General features: G+C 38.5%; 1 protein-coding gene across 1 annotated transcript; it reads right to left on the bottom strand.

The window, feature by feature from the left end:
* Positions 1-1,350: 1,350 nt before the first annotated feature.
* LOC131147578 (probable phytol kinase 3, chloroplastic) lies at positions 1,351-18,941 on the bottom strand (the record flags this gene model as incomplete). Its single annotated transcript, XM_058097069.1, has 6 exons — positions 1,351-1,849; positions 1,923-2,037; positions 2,172-2,287; positions 2,590-2,721; positions 2,815-2,882; positions 18,660-18,941. Coding segments are annotated over 6 exons (891 nt in total), but the record flags the coding sequence as incomplete, so codon positions are not given.
* Between the last annotated feature and the right edge of the window lie 377 nt (positions 18,942-19,318).

Raw genomic sequence — 19,318 nt, 5'->3', positions numbered from 1 at the left:
CAAATTATTAAATACATATTAAAATAAGTTGTGTTACTAAATAATTATAAGTGTTCAGCATTAACCTTGATAAATCTAATATGCAACTTGTGCATTATATATATATATATATATATATATATATATATATATATATATATATGAACATTAGGTGATTTATGTAGATTTACAAACAAGTGATTTATTTTGTTATTGCTCCATTGACAAAACTAAATTGTGATGTTATGACAAAGTTACTATAATGTGACGTGCTGATAGTAGTGATTATGTGAAGTTATGACTTATGGTGTATTTGTGATTATGTGGCGTGATGTGGTGAGGAATGGTGAGGTGCTCCGCGTTCGGGATAACTTACCAAGTGCATGTTGAGAAATTTGAATGCATGATATGTTGAGAATTTCACTTGCGAGCTTGTTTCACATTAAAAAAATAAAGTGGAGGGTAAATGCTTATATATACGGTTGGACTCAAAAGCCAATAAGCTTAATATTTTAAGTCAAGCCGGTACTCACCCGTGTAATCAAGTTCAATCATGGACACCCCCAATCCAAACAAGTGATATTAGAATCGACAATTCGTAATTTTGAACAAGCAACATCAAAAATTCGAAGTGTGAAACAAGCTAATTCTCCTAACGTTGTAACAATTGGAAGACCAAGTATGACCGAGGTCAATAAGAATAATCTAGGCCTAATAGATGGGTTTGAATAGGAACACAACGATTTCCATTCAAGGGGGAGTAATTGAAACCTGCAAATGAGAGGGAGATTGTTGAGGAATCTATTTTTTAGTTTGTCCCACATTGAAAAAAACAGAGTGAAAGATGAATGCTTATATGTATGGTTGGCTCAAAACCCAATAGACTTAAACTTTTGGGTAAAGTTAGTGTTCACCCATGTATCTCAAACCCACCCATAGACTCCCCCAATCCTAACATAATAAGATACTCTTAACCTAGGAGTGGAGGTTGGTGGAGCTATTCATGGGAGGTATACAATTGATGAAATCACTTATGTGTTCATGGCATGTTGTGAAGATGACAGTTGATGACTTCAGAAATTACTGTTAATAAGTAAAGAACAAACAGCAGAAAGTTTCAGGCAAAAGGATCATCACCACTTGCCAAAAGAAAATAATAATAGTGACTTTGTTTCAAAATGTAATGTGTTCATGGCGTGCTGTGAATATGACAGTTGATGACTTCAGAAATGACTGTTAGTAAGTAAAGAACAAACAGCAGAAAGTTTCAGGCAAAAGGATCATCATCACTTGTAAAATATGTTCACAAATATCACTGCAGGGTGCAACTTCAGCCATGTATCTCTGCATTATTTTGATTGTTCTATGTGAAATGAAAATAATAATAATAACTTTGTTTTAAAATGTAATTGGTGTGATTAGAAGACAAGACAAGAATCTTCAAAACAACAGCCCAACCTTGAAATCAAGGATTTGGTAATTTACAAAAGAAACCACGGAAAACACAATTCTAAAATACACAGAGGAAGCGTAATCTCTCAAAAGTGATACATGATTTGGTTGAAGTGGGGTGCCAATACTCAATCCATGACTTAAAGAAACCAAATAGCAAATTACCAATCAAGATTACTTTTGTAAATAGATTTTGCTTATTGTTTGTGGACAGATCACAATGGATGCAGATTCATGACTTTATAGAACAAGACTGCCCACCAACACAGAAGTAAGTGGAACTGTGAGGTTGTCATCGAGATTGCTGCTTATGGGGAGTGATTCTACGAGTGCCGAGGCAAGAGATACAACCAAGAAACCCAGAGCCATTTCCCAACTTTCTTGGATGTACCCAAACATGGAAAAATAGTGCATGTACCTGTTACAACATTTGGGTATGCTCACTTGGGGGCTAACAAGCAAACAAGCAAAGTGGGACATGTAGAAATTACCCAATTGATGACACAAAACCAGCAGTTGCCATTGCAATACTACCAGCAAATGACTTGCTTCTGTTGTATGGAATTTTCTGACTGCCGAACCGCCTTCCAATAATATCGGCGAAACCTAACATGTTGCAAGTTAAAAATAAGTTCCCAATTCCCAGCTGTAGGGTAGAATACAAAATTTTGGGATTAGTACAGAGTAGTGACACTCATTTTTTCACTTGCTTAAGAGCAAGTCCTCTTCTTAAATAGTACCATCTCCAGCGCACAGGTTACAGATTGCTGCAATTGCAATTGGGGAAGTTCTCCAATAGAATACACTGAAGAAAGTAAGTGTGGAGGCATAGTATAATGGTCCCTTGAGAAGTTCCCTGATGAGTGGAGTAAACTAAATACAAATCAATCTAATGATACATGGATAAATTTATATGTTTGATCTCTATGCTACTGGCTACATAAACCATCCACTTGGATTATCAAGGGAAAAAGAGAAAAGCCCAAACAGATCAAATGGACAGTTAGGTTGCCACTAGATCAGCTCACACCAGTAGAGATCTCCTTAGGTAAGAATTAGTTCAAAATGATAGCCACTTGGAGTATGCAAATGGATTTCAAAAATAGAGAATTTTTTCCCAGAGGCATCTTGAACCAAAAGTTCTGTTAAAGTTGTAACCTGTAGTCTCCAAATCTGCACATTGACTTGACAGTGTCCTCATCTTCCCATATTCCGAATCCCAAAAGAAGCATGCGTATTATGTTGACTCCAGGAGCAAGAGATGCCAGGACTGCTCCTCGAATCCCAGAACTGTTATGATTTACAATAGACCAAGCCATCAGGCAGGTATACAATAAAATTGTGAGAGTATTTGCTTTCTTTTTTCCAGTCGTGAGCAAATACCTGAATAGTGGCCAGCAAAGCATGATAGCTAGTCCTATGCTTATATGCACAAGCTTCCTATTCAATTTCTAAAATAGAGAAACAAGTAGTTTCAGTAAACAAGAAGAAATTTATAAATATATGGGTTTTAGGAGCAGCAAGTTCTCTTGAAATTATGCAACAGTCTTTCCCATCGCAATTGACCGCTTAGACATACGAAGAAGTCAAATCCTTTTAAGCAAGTAGATGGGGTAACATTTCGGTGTTGATTAAATTGCATGTTTACCAGAGAAAGTGTGCTACTCAGAAATGTCACTTCAACAGGTTAAAACTATCTAGAAGCCCAAAAATGTTTGTAGAAGTATGAGAGTAATATAACTTTTGAGAATTGTATCCTTAAATTCAAATTATTGGCTTAATGAAAAAAATTTGGACTTAATGAGGCAGAAGATATGGACCAATCTTGAAGGGGGACTCAAACAACAAAGGCATCACACTTGGAGATGCATTTGGACCTGATGCATGTATCAGTTGTATGTGTTTCACAGAATCTTCTCTCCCAAATATACTAACCCTATGCTTGGAGAGCCTTTGGATTTAGAATTGTATTGGATTTGGATAAGGTGTAATATAAAATTGTATTGAAAAATTTTCAAATCCACCCAACTCCAAATCCAACGTCCGAAATACATGGTCCCAAACACAGTGTAAGACTAAAGTATGCATCAACTAAAAAAAAAATTTGTGCAGCACATGGTTGATGTGGCATAAGACAGATTGTGGACAGGGGCAAGAACAGTTATCTCTGGCTAGGAAACGAGGCCATGATTATTACGAGGCCATGATTATTATTTCATATTCAGAAGTCCCCTAGTAATCCACATTGAGATCTCAAGGGTTCTGAACTTTGTTGAAAGCAATCACATTTAGGACTAAGCAATGACAATAGCTAAGCCTTTATCCAAACTATTTGTGATTTGCTAGATGGATCCACTTCCTCTATGATCCATGTCATAGTAATCCTACAAGTTTTACACTGGCCATGAACTACTTAACAAAACCCTCCTCGGCTACTTAACAAAATGCATGTCATAGTAATCCCACAAGTTAAATGATTTGTTGGAAAAGGTATTTAAAAAAAAATATCTCTTAAAAAGTCTTACTCAGCTACTTTTGTGGCAATACTAACACGTCCAAGTTAAATGTGCATTTAAAAGGACTAGTTTGTATCATAATAACTCAAGCATTCCACAACTTTGATGGCGATCAACCAAACATGGCTCATTGAATACTTGAAGTGATGATTTAATTTCATTGCAAGGATGGAAGAAAAACAGAAAGAGGGGAAGGATTGGCAGTATATAGAATGGAAACCTCCCAATTTCCTTGAATGGAAACTTAATTTCAAAGCCTGTGAAAGCAAAATAAACAGAAAATATCATATGGTGCATCTTTTGGACTGTCTAGGGTTTTTTTAAATGTGAAAAACAATTACAATTTTCCATTCTCCAATTATCTCATGAACTACAAAAATATTGCCTTGTTTTTCCAAAAATTTCCACAGTTCTTTGTAGGACACTTCGAAAAACATCTTTTCATTGTTTTCCAAATTCTCCACAAATGTTGGAAAACTGAAAAATAAGGTAGCATTTTAATAATTTTTTAGGAAATGTAAAATAAAGCACATTTCGCATAGCTGAATAGGCCATCCCTTTGATGCCTCAAACTTCAATTACTTGCTTGCTGATAAAACTAGAGCAGAAGGAAGCGAGAGGAAAATAAAGAAGAAAAGATAGCAAATAATGAGTTTCTATTCATATGTATTCAATCTCTGTACAACCCCCTATTTATACAAAGAACTGGGGAACATGTAATTAAGGGAAAATCAATTTGTACGCTCCTTTCCAAAATAAAGCGATCAGCTGACTTTTCTCTTTAGGAAAGTTTACATGATTTCAGTCGGAGTGCGGCATTCCTCAACACTCCCCCTCAAGTTGGCGTGGATATTTATGATACCCAACTTGCTGAGTAAATAATTAAATTGTGCAAATTCAAGAGCTTTGGTAAAAAGATTAGCAGGTTGTTGGCTTGTATGCATGTAGACTGTTTGGATGATGCCACTCTAGAGTTTTACTCGAACCACATGGCATTCTATCTCAATATGCTTGGTTCGTTCATGGAACCCTGGATTTGAAGCTATGTGTATAGCGGCCTTGTTGTCACAATACAAACTAACTAGTTGAGAATGCATTACTTCAAGGTCTGAGAGTAGAGACTTTAGTCAAGTAACCTCACAACATGTGGAGGCCATAGAGCTATATTCTGCTTCGGCTGAGGAGCGTGAAACTGTTGTTTGTTTCTTGGTCTTCTAGGAAATGGATGATTTTCCGAGTAGGATACAATACCCAGTGACCAATCGTTTGGTGTCCCTGCATTGTGCCCAATCTGCATCACAGTATGCATAGAGTTAAATTTCACTAAAAGCAAATAAGAAAATTCCTTGAACTGGGGTTTTCTTAAGGTACCGTAAGGCCCTGTGTGCTGGATCCAAGTGCGGTATTCGTGGCTTGTCCATAAACTGACTTAGTACATGCGCTGAATAAGCTAAGTCGGGTCTTGTGATGGTTTGATAAATCAATCTTCCAACAAGTCGCCTATATGACGAAGGATCTGAGATAAGTTCGCCATCACTTTCATTGAGTGCAAGATTTTGATCCATGGGAAAGTTTCCAGGTTTAGCTCCAAGGAAGCCTGTATCTTTTAATATCTCAAGTGCATATTTCCTTTGAAATAAAAATATTCCTTTGGCTGAACGAGCTATTTCAATTCCCAGAAAGTATTTGAGAGTTCCAAGATTTTTGAGTTTGAAATGATCGCATAGGTATTTCTTGATCTCACTGGCCTGCTCCAAACTGTTTCCTGCAACAATAATGTCATCCACATAGACTAGAATGGCAATGAAATTTCCGTCATGGGATCGGATGAATAGTGAATAATCTGCCTTGGATTGTTTGTATCCTGCATCAATGAGAGTGGATGAAAGTTTGGCATACCATTGCCTCAAAGCTTGTTTGAGACCATATAGAGACTTAAAGAGCTTGAAATATCTAGTCTCCCCCTTTCATCTGAATCCCGGGGGAAGCTGCATATAGACTTCATCATCAAGGTCACCATAGAGAAAAGCATTGTTGACATCGAGTTGATGGATGTGCCAATTGCGAGCGGAAGCAAGAGCCAAAATGGTACGGACAGTGGTCATTTTAGAAACCGAAGCAAAAGTCTCAGTGTAGTCAATGCCTTCTTGTTGACTGTAGCCCCTAGCAACTAGGCGAGCCTTGTATCGTTTGATGAATCCATTAGGGTTGTATTTGATCTTGTATACCCATTTTCAGCCAATGGGTTTCTTACCAGGAGGAAGAGGAGTAAGGTGTCAAGTGTTGCTGAACTCGAGAGCATCAATTTTAGCATGCATGGCAGTACGCCAGTTGGGATATGTCATGGCCTGAAAAAATGACCGTGGTTCTGTGGCAAGAGAGAGGGTTGTGGTGAAACCACCGTGAGAAGGAGATAAGCGGGAATAAGATAGAAAATCAGTGAGAGAATAAGGGTTACTTGACGAACGGACCATTGCAGAGTCAAATGATTGAGCGGGCCGAGATGGCAAACCCTGCTCCACATGAAAATCTTGCAAGTTTGTCGGTGGCTTTGTAGGACGACTGGATCATCGAGGTGGTGAAGAAGAGGGTAAAGGATTAGATGAGGATGGAGGAGAGGGAGGCAGTGAAGCTGATGAAGACGGTGACAAAGGTCAAATGTCAGTGATGTTGTCAAGAGAAGGAATAGGACAAGGTAGGACAGGTTCCATGGGTTCGGGTGTAGATGATGCAAAGGAAAAGGAATCTTCATGAAAGAGGACATCTCGAGACACAGATATTTTATTTGTTGCAAGGTTATAAAGTTGGTAGCCCTTTTGACCATATGGATAACCAAGAAAAGCACATCGAGTTGATCTGGCCTCAAACTTAGATGAGTTTTGCAGGTGAGTGGAAACAAAGTGTTGAAAAGTTTCAAATCTATTTAGTCAATTTTCCTATTTTTCTAAGAGAATCTCGACTGTAAATGTGTGAATATCCTAGAATATTTAGTTTCCTTAGAAGTTAGCATCATTGGTTCTTTCCTTCTTGGTTCTTTCCTTCTATTCTTTTGTTGTACATCTATTTATATAGACATGTACCTATGTTACACAATTAATGAGAATTATTTCCACAAGAAGCTATCTCATTCTAGATGGTATCAGAGCTAGGTCCGGCTCTTGGCCTTGTGTAAACCCTAGTTTTCTTTGGCGGCTCCAATCTGACCTGAATCTCTATAGGGTTTTCTTCTTTGTTCAACTCTACCCTAATCTCTTCTGTTGTTGTAGCCATGGCTGAAACTTCAAACAAAGCTAAACCCGAAACCAAACCTGATACCAGACCTACCCATTCTGAACCTTCCTCTGTCCAAATTACCAATATACAATTGAATGAGGCCAACTTTATATTCGTGGAAGAGGGAAGATAGGGTACTTGACTAGTGAAGCTAAGGAGTCAGAGAAGACAGACACATCTTATGCTATATGGGATGCTGAAAATTCCATGGTGATGGCATGGCTCGTGAATGCTATGGATGAAGAGATTAGTGCTAATTACATGTGTTATTCTACTGCAAAGGAACTCTGGGACAATGTGAGTCAGATGTACTCTGCCCTTGGGAATTACTCTCAGATTTATGAACTGCAGCAGAAGATCAACAATACTTATCAAGGAAACGGCAGTGTAACAAGGTATTTCAATGTTCTTAAGCGCCTATGGCAAGATCTGGATTTATTCAATGATTATGTATGGAAAAATCATGCTGATTGCAATCACAATAAGAAGATGGTGGAGAATGCAAGGATTTTAAAATTCTTGGTTGGACTTAATGATGAGTTTGATGAAGTAAGGGAAAGAATCCTAGGCAGATAACCTCTACCCCCACTCGAGGAAGTATTTTTTGAAGTACGACAAGAAGATTGTCAAAGGAGTGTGATGATAAAGAAAAAGGAGGATGAGACTGTGGAAAATTCTACTCTACTTGCTGCCAATAATCCTGCTCCTTATGCTGCTGGTAACACAGATTTGGCTATTGCCAATATTTCTGCACGGCGGCCTTACTCTAATCAAAGGAGGTTGGAAGATAAGCCTCGAGTATGATGTGACTATTGCAATAAGCCACGCCACACTCGAGAAAATTGCTGGAAACTCCATGGAAAGCCAACAAACTGGAAGAGCAACAAATCTAGACCCTCTGGCAGCAATCATGCAGTCCTCAAAGCCAATGAAGCTAATTTCCTAAGTGCTAAGCAGGCAGATCATCTTCTTCAACTGCTGAAATCTACTTCTGCCTCTGGTCTTCCTACTAGTTCATAGGCCCAAACAGGTGATAACTCTAGTGCCTACCCTTGTTGCTTAAATCTTGCACCATGGATTAGTGATTCTGGTGCATTTGATCACATGACCAGTACCTCACAACTGTTTCAATCTTCTTCTCCTTGTTCTAATAATAAAAAGATTAGAATTGCACATAGAAGTTTTCCATCCATTGCTGGAACAGGTTATGTCCAAATCTCTAAAAAAATAGAACTCAAATCTGTCCTTCACGTCCCTAAACTTGCTTGTAACCTGTTGTCTGTTAGTATACTCTCATGGGATTCTAATTGTTGTGTCATTTTCTTTGATTCCCATTGTGAATTTTAGGACCAACTCTCTGCTAGGATGATTGATGGACTCTACTACTTCGATGAGACTTTATTCAACAATAAACAAGCTCGGGGTTTGAGTAGTAGTAGTACTAGTTCTATTTATGTACGTGAACAAATAATGCTTTGGCAACTTAGACTAGGACATCCTAGTTTTCTCTATTTAAGACATTTGCTTCCTAGCTTATTTAAAAAGATGGATTGCAATTCTCTTCATTGTGATGTTTGCCACATATCCAAAAGTCACCGAAGCACGTATCAATCAAAAGCTTATCATTCTTCCAAACCTTTTTATTTAATTCATAGTGATGTTTGGGGTCCCTAAAAAATCACTACTACTTCTGGTAAGAAATGGTTTGTTACGTTTATTAATGATCATACATGTTTGGGTTAGGTGTACTTATTGAGTGACAAATCTGAGGTTGAAAAATTTTTTCAGGATTTTTATAATATACCCAGTTCCAAACGAAAATCAGTATCCTTAGAACTGATAATAATACTGAATATTTTAAAAAATGTTTAGGAACATTTCTTTCAACAAAGGGTATTCAACATCAATCTACTTGTCGTGACACCCCACAACAAAATTGCATTACTGAGAGAAAAAATCGCCATTTGTTACAGGTATAGGCCCTAATGTTTTCAATGCAAGTTCCTAAATATCTATGGGGTGATGCTATTTTAACTGCATGTTGTCTCATTAATAGGATGCCTACTCGAGTGCTAAAATACATCACTCCCTTAGATTGCCTAAAAAAATTGTTTCCTACATGTCAGATGACATCAGACCTGCCACTAAAAGTGTTTGGATGCACTGTTTTTGTTCATATACCTACCAATCTTGGATCCAAGCTTGATCCTAAGGCAGAAAAATGTGTTTTCCTTGGATATGCTCCTAATAAAAAAGGGTACAAATGTTTGATATTGTCCATTGTGATATTTGGGGTCCCAACTCCACTAATGTCGCTGATGGATCTCATTTCTTTCTCACACTTGTCGATGATTTCTCTAGGACAACTTCAGTTTATATCCTTCAAAATAAATTTGATACCCAGACTTGTATTATCACTTTTTGCAATTTAATTGAAACCCGATTTCATATAAAAATTAAGATACTAAGGAGTGACAATGGATCTGAATTCCAAATGACAGATTTCTATCAAAGGCATTATACATCAAAGGATTTGCGTGGAAAAACCCCAACAAAATGGGACAGTGGAGAGAAAACATTAGTATATCATGAATGTGGCTCGCGCCTTAAGATTCCAATCAAATCTCCCTCTCAAATTTTGGACTGATTGTGTTCTAATAGCTGTTTACCTTATTAATAGAACCCCCACCCCTCTTCTTCATAATAAAACCCCTTATGAAGCCCTATTCCATACCCCACCCCATTGCCAACACTTAAAAGTTTCGGGTGCCTTGCTTATGCCTCTACATTATCCCATGGGAGGAAGAAATTTGATCCTCGAGGTAGAGAGAGTGTCTTTTTAGGCTGCCCTAAGTTAAAGCATATAAATTACTTGATTTACAAATTGAGCAAGTCTTTCTATCCCGAGATGTCCAATTCCATGAAACAATTTTTCCTTTCCATTCCCACAAACCCAACACAACATCTCCTTCTCTTCTTTTCCCTTCTCTGTCCTTGCATTCTCCTCCCCTTACCACTATGCCACATCCTATCCTTTCCTCTAATTCCCAACAGCATAATTCCCCTCCTCACATCACTCAACCATTTTTTACTACAATCCTTCCTGAGGAACTCAACTCCCATTCCCACGTCAAATATTTTTTGAATGGCCAAATGAATTGGCCTTGAGATCTGTATATTATATAAAAACTTTACAAGAATGCTATACATGGAAAGTAAATAAGGTCTAGCATGATTCTAGCGCTATACAAGTAAACTATAATCTGTCAAGCCCTATACATGTAAGCTAAATATATGCTAACTGCACAAAATAATGAATTGAAATATAAGGAAATAAATGTGGGCTGAAGCAAGGAAAGAAATCTTTTGCTTTGCTGTTTGCTGTTCCGTTGACAGCCCCCCTCAAATTGATGTGGATTGATCAACAAGCATCAATTTGCTACTTAGGAAGCAATGTTGATGACGAGTGAAAGCCTTGGTGAAGATATCCGCAATTTGTAATTCAATGGAAATGTGTGGAAGAGTGATAACACGAGCTTCAAATGCTTCATGGATAGAGTGACAATCGACTTCAATATGCTTCGTGCGATCATGATAGACAGGATTGGTGATCTAGATAGCACTCGTATTATCGGCATGTAGATGTGTAGGATTGGTCTCAAAAAAATCTAGCTCAACAAGCAAGCCTTGAAGCCAAATAATTCTGAACAAGCAAGATACATCGCCCGGTATTCAGATTCCGTCGATGAATTAGAAACTCTGTCTTGCTTCTTACTTTTCCAAGTGATCAATGCATCACCTAAGAACACACACCAACCAGTGATGGAGCAACATGTATCCGCACAACCAGCCCAATCAACATCGCTATAAGCAGCAAGGTGAGTAGAGTTGCCTGTAAGGAAGAATAAACCATGGGCATAAGTGCCTTGAACATAGCATATGATCCTACGGACAGCAGCCAATTGAAGATGACGAGGAGTCTAAAGAAACTTGCTGACTTGATGTACAACAAAAGAAATGTCTGGTCTAGTAATAGTGAGATAGACAAGACTACCCACCAACTTCCGATATAAACTGGGATCAACAGTAAGTAACCCTCCTTTTTTCGAAGCATCACATTTAATTCCATGGGAGTATCAGCAAAAGTACCCTTTTGAAGGCTAGCTGTGGCCGCCAAGTCACTAGCATACTTATGTTGATTGAGTGAAATACTTGAGGGACTACGATTCACCTCAAGACCAAGAAAATATGTGAAAGACCCAAGATCTTTGATATGAAAGGACTCTGAGAGATGAGTCTTGAGCTAACCAAGTAAAGCAGAATTGGGACCAGTAATCACAATATCATCAACATAAACCAAAAGAACAACAATACCCATGTCTGATTTCCGAAGAAACAATGAAGTGTCATACTTGCTCTACTTGAATGAAAATTGTGATAAAATGGTGCGGAATTTATCAAACCAGACCCTCAAAGCTTGTTTGACACTATAAAGAGAGCGACGAAGCTTACACACATGTGAAGTCGGAGAGGGAAACAAGCCCGGTGGTGGCTTCATATAAATACACTCTTTAAGATTCCCGTGAAGAAAAGCATTCTTGACATCCATTTGATGTAGTGGCCAATCACTAGAAGCAACAATACCCAGAGTCGTACGAACAGTAGTCATCTTAACCACAAGAGCAAAGGTCTCTTCATAATTGACACCATATTCCTGATTATTCCCAAGTGCAACAAGGCAAGCTTTGTAACAATCCAGACTTCCATCAGATCGGACCTTGACTAAGTAAACCCATTTACAACCCAGAGGAACAATGGTGGGAGGACAAGGCTTAATGTCCCGGGTGTGATTGGCCTATAGAGCAGCAATTTCTTCTTGCATAGCTTGTCGCCAACAATCATGCTTGGCAGCAAGTGAGTTGGATGTGGGAATATCTAAATTGGACAATGCAATAGTAAGAGCTGAAACAAAATTTCCAGAACTTGAAGAGGGAAACCAATACCTATCTGGGGGTACAGGCACTTAAGAAGAGCGACGTACCAAAGGCTCTGGAGGTGCTGCAACTAACTGAATCAGGAGCGTGGTAGGATCAAATATCGGATGAGCTACTAGAAGAGACTATGGGTGGGAGCGTCGCGTATAAACAATACCTAGTTTAAAACAAGAACTGACTTGATGAGGATCCGAGAACTGCTCCTCAAAGGAGGGGAGAATCATAGCAGAAGAGGAGGGTACAGAGGACACAGGAAAGAAATGTTGATTTTCAAAGAAAATAACATTCCTAGAAATGCATGTATGATGTAATCTAGGATCATAGCAAAAAAATCCCTTTTGACACACATTATATCCCAAGAATGCACATTGAACAGATTGAGCAAATAATTTATGTTGCTCATGAGGCAGTAAATGAACAAAACAGACACAACCAAAGGTACGGAGGTTATCGTAACTAGGTTGCTTAGCAAATAAAAGGAAATAGGGAGACTGCAATGAGTAGGACTTGAGAAGGTAAACAATTAATCAAGTAAGTAGCTGTTTTCAGAGCCTTAACCCAGAACAAGGATGGAACAGAGGATTCCAGCAAGAGAGTACGTACCACATCTAGGAGATGACGATTTTTCCATTTGGCTACTCCATTCTGTTGGGGAGTAACGGGACATGAATGTTGATGAATAATACCTTTAGAAGCCAAAAATGCCTGAAACTTAGTAGACACATATTCACCACCAGAATCTGTGCGTAATGTCTAAATAGAATCAGAAAATTGATTGTCAACATCTGCTAAAAACTCAGTGAAAGTACAAAAAACCTCAAATTTAGAGCAAAGAGAGTAGACCCAAGTAAATATGCTATGATCATCAATGAAAGTCACTTAGTATTTAAATTTTTCATGTGAACTAACCGAGGAAGGTCCTCAAACATCACTATGGATAAGCTCAAAACACTGAGAAGCTCTACTAGCATGCAAAGGGAAGGGAAGAGTTTTGCTTTTACTAAGTTTGCAAGAGGCACACTCAAGAGATAAAGAAGAACGTTCTTTATTACCAAGTAAACCAGAGTTCAATACATGAGATAAGATCTCAGTATTAGGATGGCCTAAACGACGATGCCACACCATACTAAGATCTAAAACATTATTTCAAGCAAAAAACTTAATGGAAGAAACTGGAGAATGTGCTGGAACAGGAAAAAGTAGTGAAAACAAGCACCCTACTTTAGATCCCTTCGTGATCGGCTCCCCCATTTCGTGGTCCTACACAACACAACCATTACCAGAAAAATTAACAACACAATTGTTACCAACTAATTGACCAACAGAAATAAGATTCGTAGAAAGCTGAGGAGCAAGAAACACATTAGCGAACTTAAAAGAGGCATCTCCGACAGAAGCTATTAGCAAAAAACTACCATTGGCAATCTGAATAGCAGATTGACCAACGTAGGGTCGAACATGACACAAGGTAGTGGGATTATTCGTCATGCGATTAGAGGCACCCAAGTGCACATACCAAAGATTAGTAGAATTGTTACCTTGGAGCCCCATTACTGATATTGCCGAAATTAGCATATGTTGCACCATTTCGAGTGTGCAATAATTCGCTGGAGAAGATGCAGGAACAGAGAAGTCACCTGAAGAAGATCCAATGGCCGCAAGTCACTGTGGGGGGTACACTAACAAAAGTCTGGAATGCCTGGACCTGATGATTCTGCGAGCGGATACGACATTCTTTGATAATGTGACCCTTCTTCTTGCAATAAGAGTAGATTTTTTTCGAACAATTAGCAACGATATGCCCAAATTCTTTGCAGCAAAAACACTGCAAAGTGCTAGAATGCACTGGCGGTCCTCATTGTTGAGCAGCATAAGCCACAGGACAAACCCAAAACTACCATGAGATTGTGCCAAAGTAACTTGAAACCTAAGCCGTTGTTCTTCACGAAGTAACTCACCAAAACAAACATCCAGAGAAGGAATAGGAAAAAGATTTAGCAGAGACGAGCGAACAGATTCATACTCGGGGCGGAGTTTCATAGGAAACTGATCACAACGACTAGTCTTGTGAAGACGTTGAATAATGGGAAGAGAAGCCACAGGAACATTCGCAGTAACCAGATCAGAATATTCATTCCAAAGAGTCAGAAACCCCAAACAATAGTCTTGGATGGAAGGATTGTCATGTTGAAACATGACAATTGCATGCTCTAACTGAAAACGACAAACACCGTTATCTTGATGATATACTGTTTTTAAATAAGTCCACATGGATTGAGGAGTGCGATAAGGTCGCAAGTTGGGGACAATATATGGCTCAATCGAACCAAGAAGCCAAGAAATAATCCAAGCATCAAGCACAACCCATGAAGGACAAGCTGTGGACTCCTTCGATTTATCAAGATTGGGTGCATAATCTGTGCCATCAATATGACCCCAAAGACCTTTTCCCTTTAGGAAAAGTTCAAACTGAAAAGCCCACATAGAATAATTGTTGCCCGTAAACTTTACACACACAAGTGCGGAGTCCATCCTAAATAATGGAGAAAATCGAGAAGCCCAAAAAAAATAGACTATGCCGAAAGAAATAGACCACCAGAAAATCTAGAAGCCCAAAATAAACAACACATGTACAAAGAAAAACCAAGAACAACCTCCCTGCAATAATAAACCAAAAAACTGCACTAAAAATTAGATCTTGAACCAAAAACCTGTTGTGCCAAGAAGATAAGCGCCAGAAACAGAAACAAAAAGTTGTTGTCTTCTTGTCGAGAGTCACAAACAGCAACAAAAACTGGAGAAATAAGTGGCAAATCAGAAACTTGTTGTGCCTGCTTGCTGAAAGTCACAAGTCTACTTGCCAAGAGTCACAAAAAACAACAGAAACTGGAGAAATAAGTGGCAAACCAAAAACCTGTTGTGCCTGCTTGCCGAAAGTCACAAACAACAACAGAAAACTATTGCCTTCTTGCCGAGAATCACAAAGACATAAACTGGAGGAATAAATGGCAACCCAGAAACCTGTTCAGCCACGCGGCCACAAAAGTACCAAAAAAACAGAGAAAAATTCCAGACGAGAAAACAAACCACAAAAGCCACGAAACCGAGAAGACAAAAAATCAAAAGGAAAAAAAACCTAGCAGTCGACTGGCTCTGATACCATGTCAAATATTTTGTGAATGGCCGAATGAATTGGCCTTGAGTTCTATATATTATATATAGACTTTACAAGAATGTTATACATGGAAATTAAATAAGGTCTAGCATGATTCTAGCCCTATACAAGTAAACTATAATTCGCCAAGCCCTATACATGTAAACTAAATATACGCTAACTATACAAAATAATCAATTGAAATATAAGGAAATAAATGTGGGTTAAAGCAAGGAAAGAAATCTTTTGCTTTGCTGTTTGTTGTTCCGTTGACATCCCAAACCTCTCCTTCCTCTCCTCCCCTTACCACTATGCCACATCCTATCCTTTCCTCTAATTCCCAACAGCATAATTCCCCTCCTCACATCACTCAACCATTACCTGCTACAATCCTTCCCGAGGAACTCAACTCCCATTACCAAACCTCTCCTTCCTCTCCCCCTGTATCTTCCCCACCTTCAACCTCTCCTATCCTCCCCCGCAGGTCAACTAGAACTCGAAGTGCGCCCAGCTATCTGCAGGATTTCCACTGTCAACAAACTACTCTTACTGCTCCTATCCTAGAGTTGAACAAGAAGCTCATGTCTTCATCAAGTACACCCTTTCCACTGTATCATACACTTTCTTATCATTCTTTTTCACATCCATATCAAGTCTTTTCCACCATTATTTCCACTCACATTGAACCACAAACTTATAAACAAGCCATTAAGGACCCGGGTTGATGTCAAGCAATGGATAATAAGTTGGCTTCCTTGGAAACAACTCACACTTGGGAACTCACTGCTTTAGCACCTGGAAAGGTACCTATTGCCTATAAATACATCTACAAAATTAAGTATAATTTTGATGGGAGTGTTGAAAGGTTGAAGGCTAGATTAGTAGCTAAAGGCTACACTCAACTTGAGGGGGTCGATTACTAAGAGACATTCTCTCCTGTTAGTCACAATGAGATGTCTCTTAGCTATTGCATCGATTAAGGGTTGGAAATTACATCAATTTGATGCAAATAATGCCTTCTTACATAGGGATTTACATGAAGACATTTATATGAACAAGCCTCCCGGTTACACCAAAGGTTCTCCCAACCAAGTTTACAAGTTACTTAAAAGTTTGCATGGCCCTCAAACAAGCATCGAGACAATGGTATTCTAAATTCTCGTATGCCTTAATTGAATCTGGTTTCTCTCAATCCAAGGCTGATTATAGCCTTTTCACCCGAGACACAAATGGCAACTTTGTTGCTTTACTCGTATATGTTGATGACATACTTGTAGCAAGTAATGATCTCAATACTGTGAATGATTTAAAGGCTTTTCTGCATAGCAAGTTTGAAATAAAGGATCTTGGAACATTGAGGTACTTTCTTGGCATAGAGATTGCGAGGTCATCTAAAGGGATACATTTCTGGCAGAGGAAGCATACACTAGACATTTTGGCAGATTCTAGTACCTTGGGCAGCACCCCTACTAAGGTTACAATGGAACAAAACCTCAAACTCACTAAGTCCACAGGTACTCCATTATCAGACCTCAATGTTTACCGAAGAATCATTGGCCGCCTATTGTACCTCACTATCTCTTGGCCAAACATATGTTTAAGTGTTCAAACTTTAAGCCAATTCATGGCTAACTCTATTGACACACATCTCTTGGCAGCAAAGAAAGTTCTTAGGTACCTCAAGGGTGCCCCTGGTCAAGGTTTCCTTCTTCCGCATTCTTCTTCATTTCAACTTAAGGCCTACTGTGATTCGGACTGGGCCTCCAATCCAGACACTAGGAGATCCGTAAGTGGCTATTGCATCTTTCTTGGCTCTTCCCTGATCTCTTGGAAGTCCAAGAAACAATCAGTTGTTTCACATTCATCGGCAGAGGCAAAGTACCGATCAACGGCTTCCTCCTATGATGAGTTAACAAGGTTATGATTCATCTTATCCACCCTTCAAGTTCCTCACCCACTGTGATAACCAAGTTGCCCTACACATCGCTGCGAACCCTGTCTTCCACAAAAGAACCAAATATATCGAGCTCGATTGTCACTTAATTCGTGACAAAATCAAAGATGGTAGCATTTGCACTCATTATGTTCCTAACTCTGATCAAATTGCCAACACCATAACAAAAGCTTTGTCTTCGATAGTTCTCAATCCTCACTTAACCAAGATGGGAGTCGTAAATCTTTACGCTCCATCTTGCGGGGGGGTATTGGAGAATAAATCATAACAGCACACAGAACAGCACGCAAAGAAAGGAAAGGAAATTGTGGACTTTGAAGAATGAAGTCTGCCAATTCTGCTTTCAAAATTCCTTTATGATTCCGTTAGTTATTTGTCCTTTTCTTTTGCTAAATTGTATATAAAGGGTAATAATGTCTTTCCATATGATATAGGTAGTTAGAATATTCTTTAGTAATTGAATATAAATACATGCTTGTAAACTTGCAATTCAATGCAGAGAGCATTTTTCTCTTCTTTTCCAGAATTCTTCTTCTGCAAATTCTCCATGCATTTATATTTGTTACAGATCTACCATTCCAAAGACTGAATCAAGAAATCTACCTATGATTTGTTGTTGGAAGTAAAGAATAAGAAGGACCCTTCGTTTGCAGTCAGCCAACACTCCCCCAGATGTTTCCCATTATGCAAGCCCCAAGCTTACGAAAATTGTTCATTAATGTAATTTTCAAGTTCATCACACTCTATCTAATCTTCAACTAGGGACCCTTTACTTGTTGCACATGAAAAGTTAATGATTAACCCAACCTGAAGTTGAATGATAAACCCCCAGCTGATTTGATTATTGAAGTACACCAAGAATGATTTCCAAAATCCCATATATATGATTATTTGTTGAACATTCTAAACTATTAATCAGGGGAAAACAGTTTGACAGGTTTCTCTTCAGGGTTTTCGCTGTAATTCAAGATGAAATGATAAGCTGTTTCCAATAAAAGCAAAAACAAAATAAAACCCATAAGGCTCAATTCGCTTCTCAGAAAATTGTTCATCAGCTGGAGATCCTAAGAAATCAAGGTACAATAGTTTCGATATGGTTCAGGGTTTAATTTTTCTCTGCAACTCAGACTGAAATGACATGTAAATTTCCTATAAGAGAAAAAACCAAAATAAACCCACAATAGAAACGGTTAAGTTGAGATGGGCACAATTTCCATGCCAATGCCAAGCTTGTATTCAATTTGAAAATTTCTTCTGAAATCTTTTGTTCCATCTCATTCTTACTATAAGCCAATACACTAGTTCTACATACAGACAGATACAGAGACAGAGAGTACCTGGTCGAAGAACCCACGTCTGGCGGTTTCTTCCCACAACCATAGAAAGAAGAAGGCGACGCAGCCAGAGATGGCTGTGGCAAGAACGTCGCCAGCGAGAGTGTTTTCCGGGAACATCAAGGCCGACGAGGAAGTCGAAATTAATCCGACGGCCCGTTCGAGACTTCCCTGCTCGGAATCCGACAAAGAAACGACTGATTTCACCGCCGCCGGAGAAGGAATCGGGCTCAAGACGGCGCAGCCGAATTGGACTACCGAACTCTGTTCCGCCCGTTGTCCAAAAATTCAAAAAAGGTGCCGTGTAACGGAGTTTTTTTCCATTTTATTATTAAAATAAATAAAATATTAAATAATGAAAAAATTAATCAAACTAATGTTCACGTAATCTCCATTCAACCTGCTTGCGGTGATGCGTGGCACAAAACTGAACAAATCTCGCAGGACTAACTTATGAAATTAAAATTTAAAATGCTTATAATTAATTAAAAAAATAGAATATTTTAATTCGAAGCTAATAAAGTAAAATGTGTTTTAATTGTAAAAAAATTATAAAATATTTTCCAAAGAAGGCTTTTGAATGTACTCAATTTTTTCAACAATTGAATTAATAATTATTTGAAAAAAATTCAGAAAAATAAGTATTTTTTAAAATAAATATA

The sequence above is a fragment of the Malania oleifera genome, chromosome 2 (assembly GCF_029873635.1).
Source record: "Malania oleifera isolate guangnan ecotype guangnan chromosome 2, ASM2987363v1, whole genome shotgun sequence".
Lineage (NCBI taxonomy): Eukaryota > Viridiplantae > Streptophyta > Magnoliopsida > Santalales > Ximeniaceae > Malania > Malania oleifera.
The sequence above is the reverse complement of the archived record's forward strand: the minus strand, read 5'-3'. Positions and strand labels throughout refer to the sequence as shown.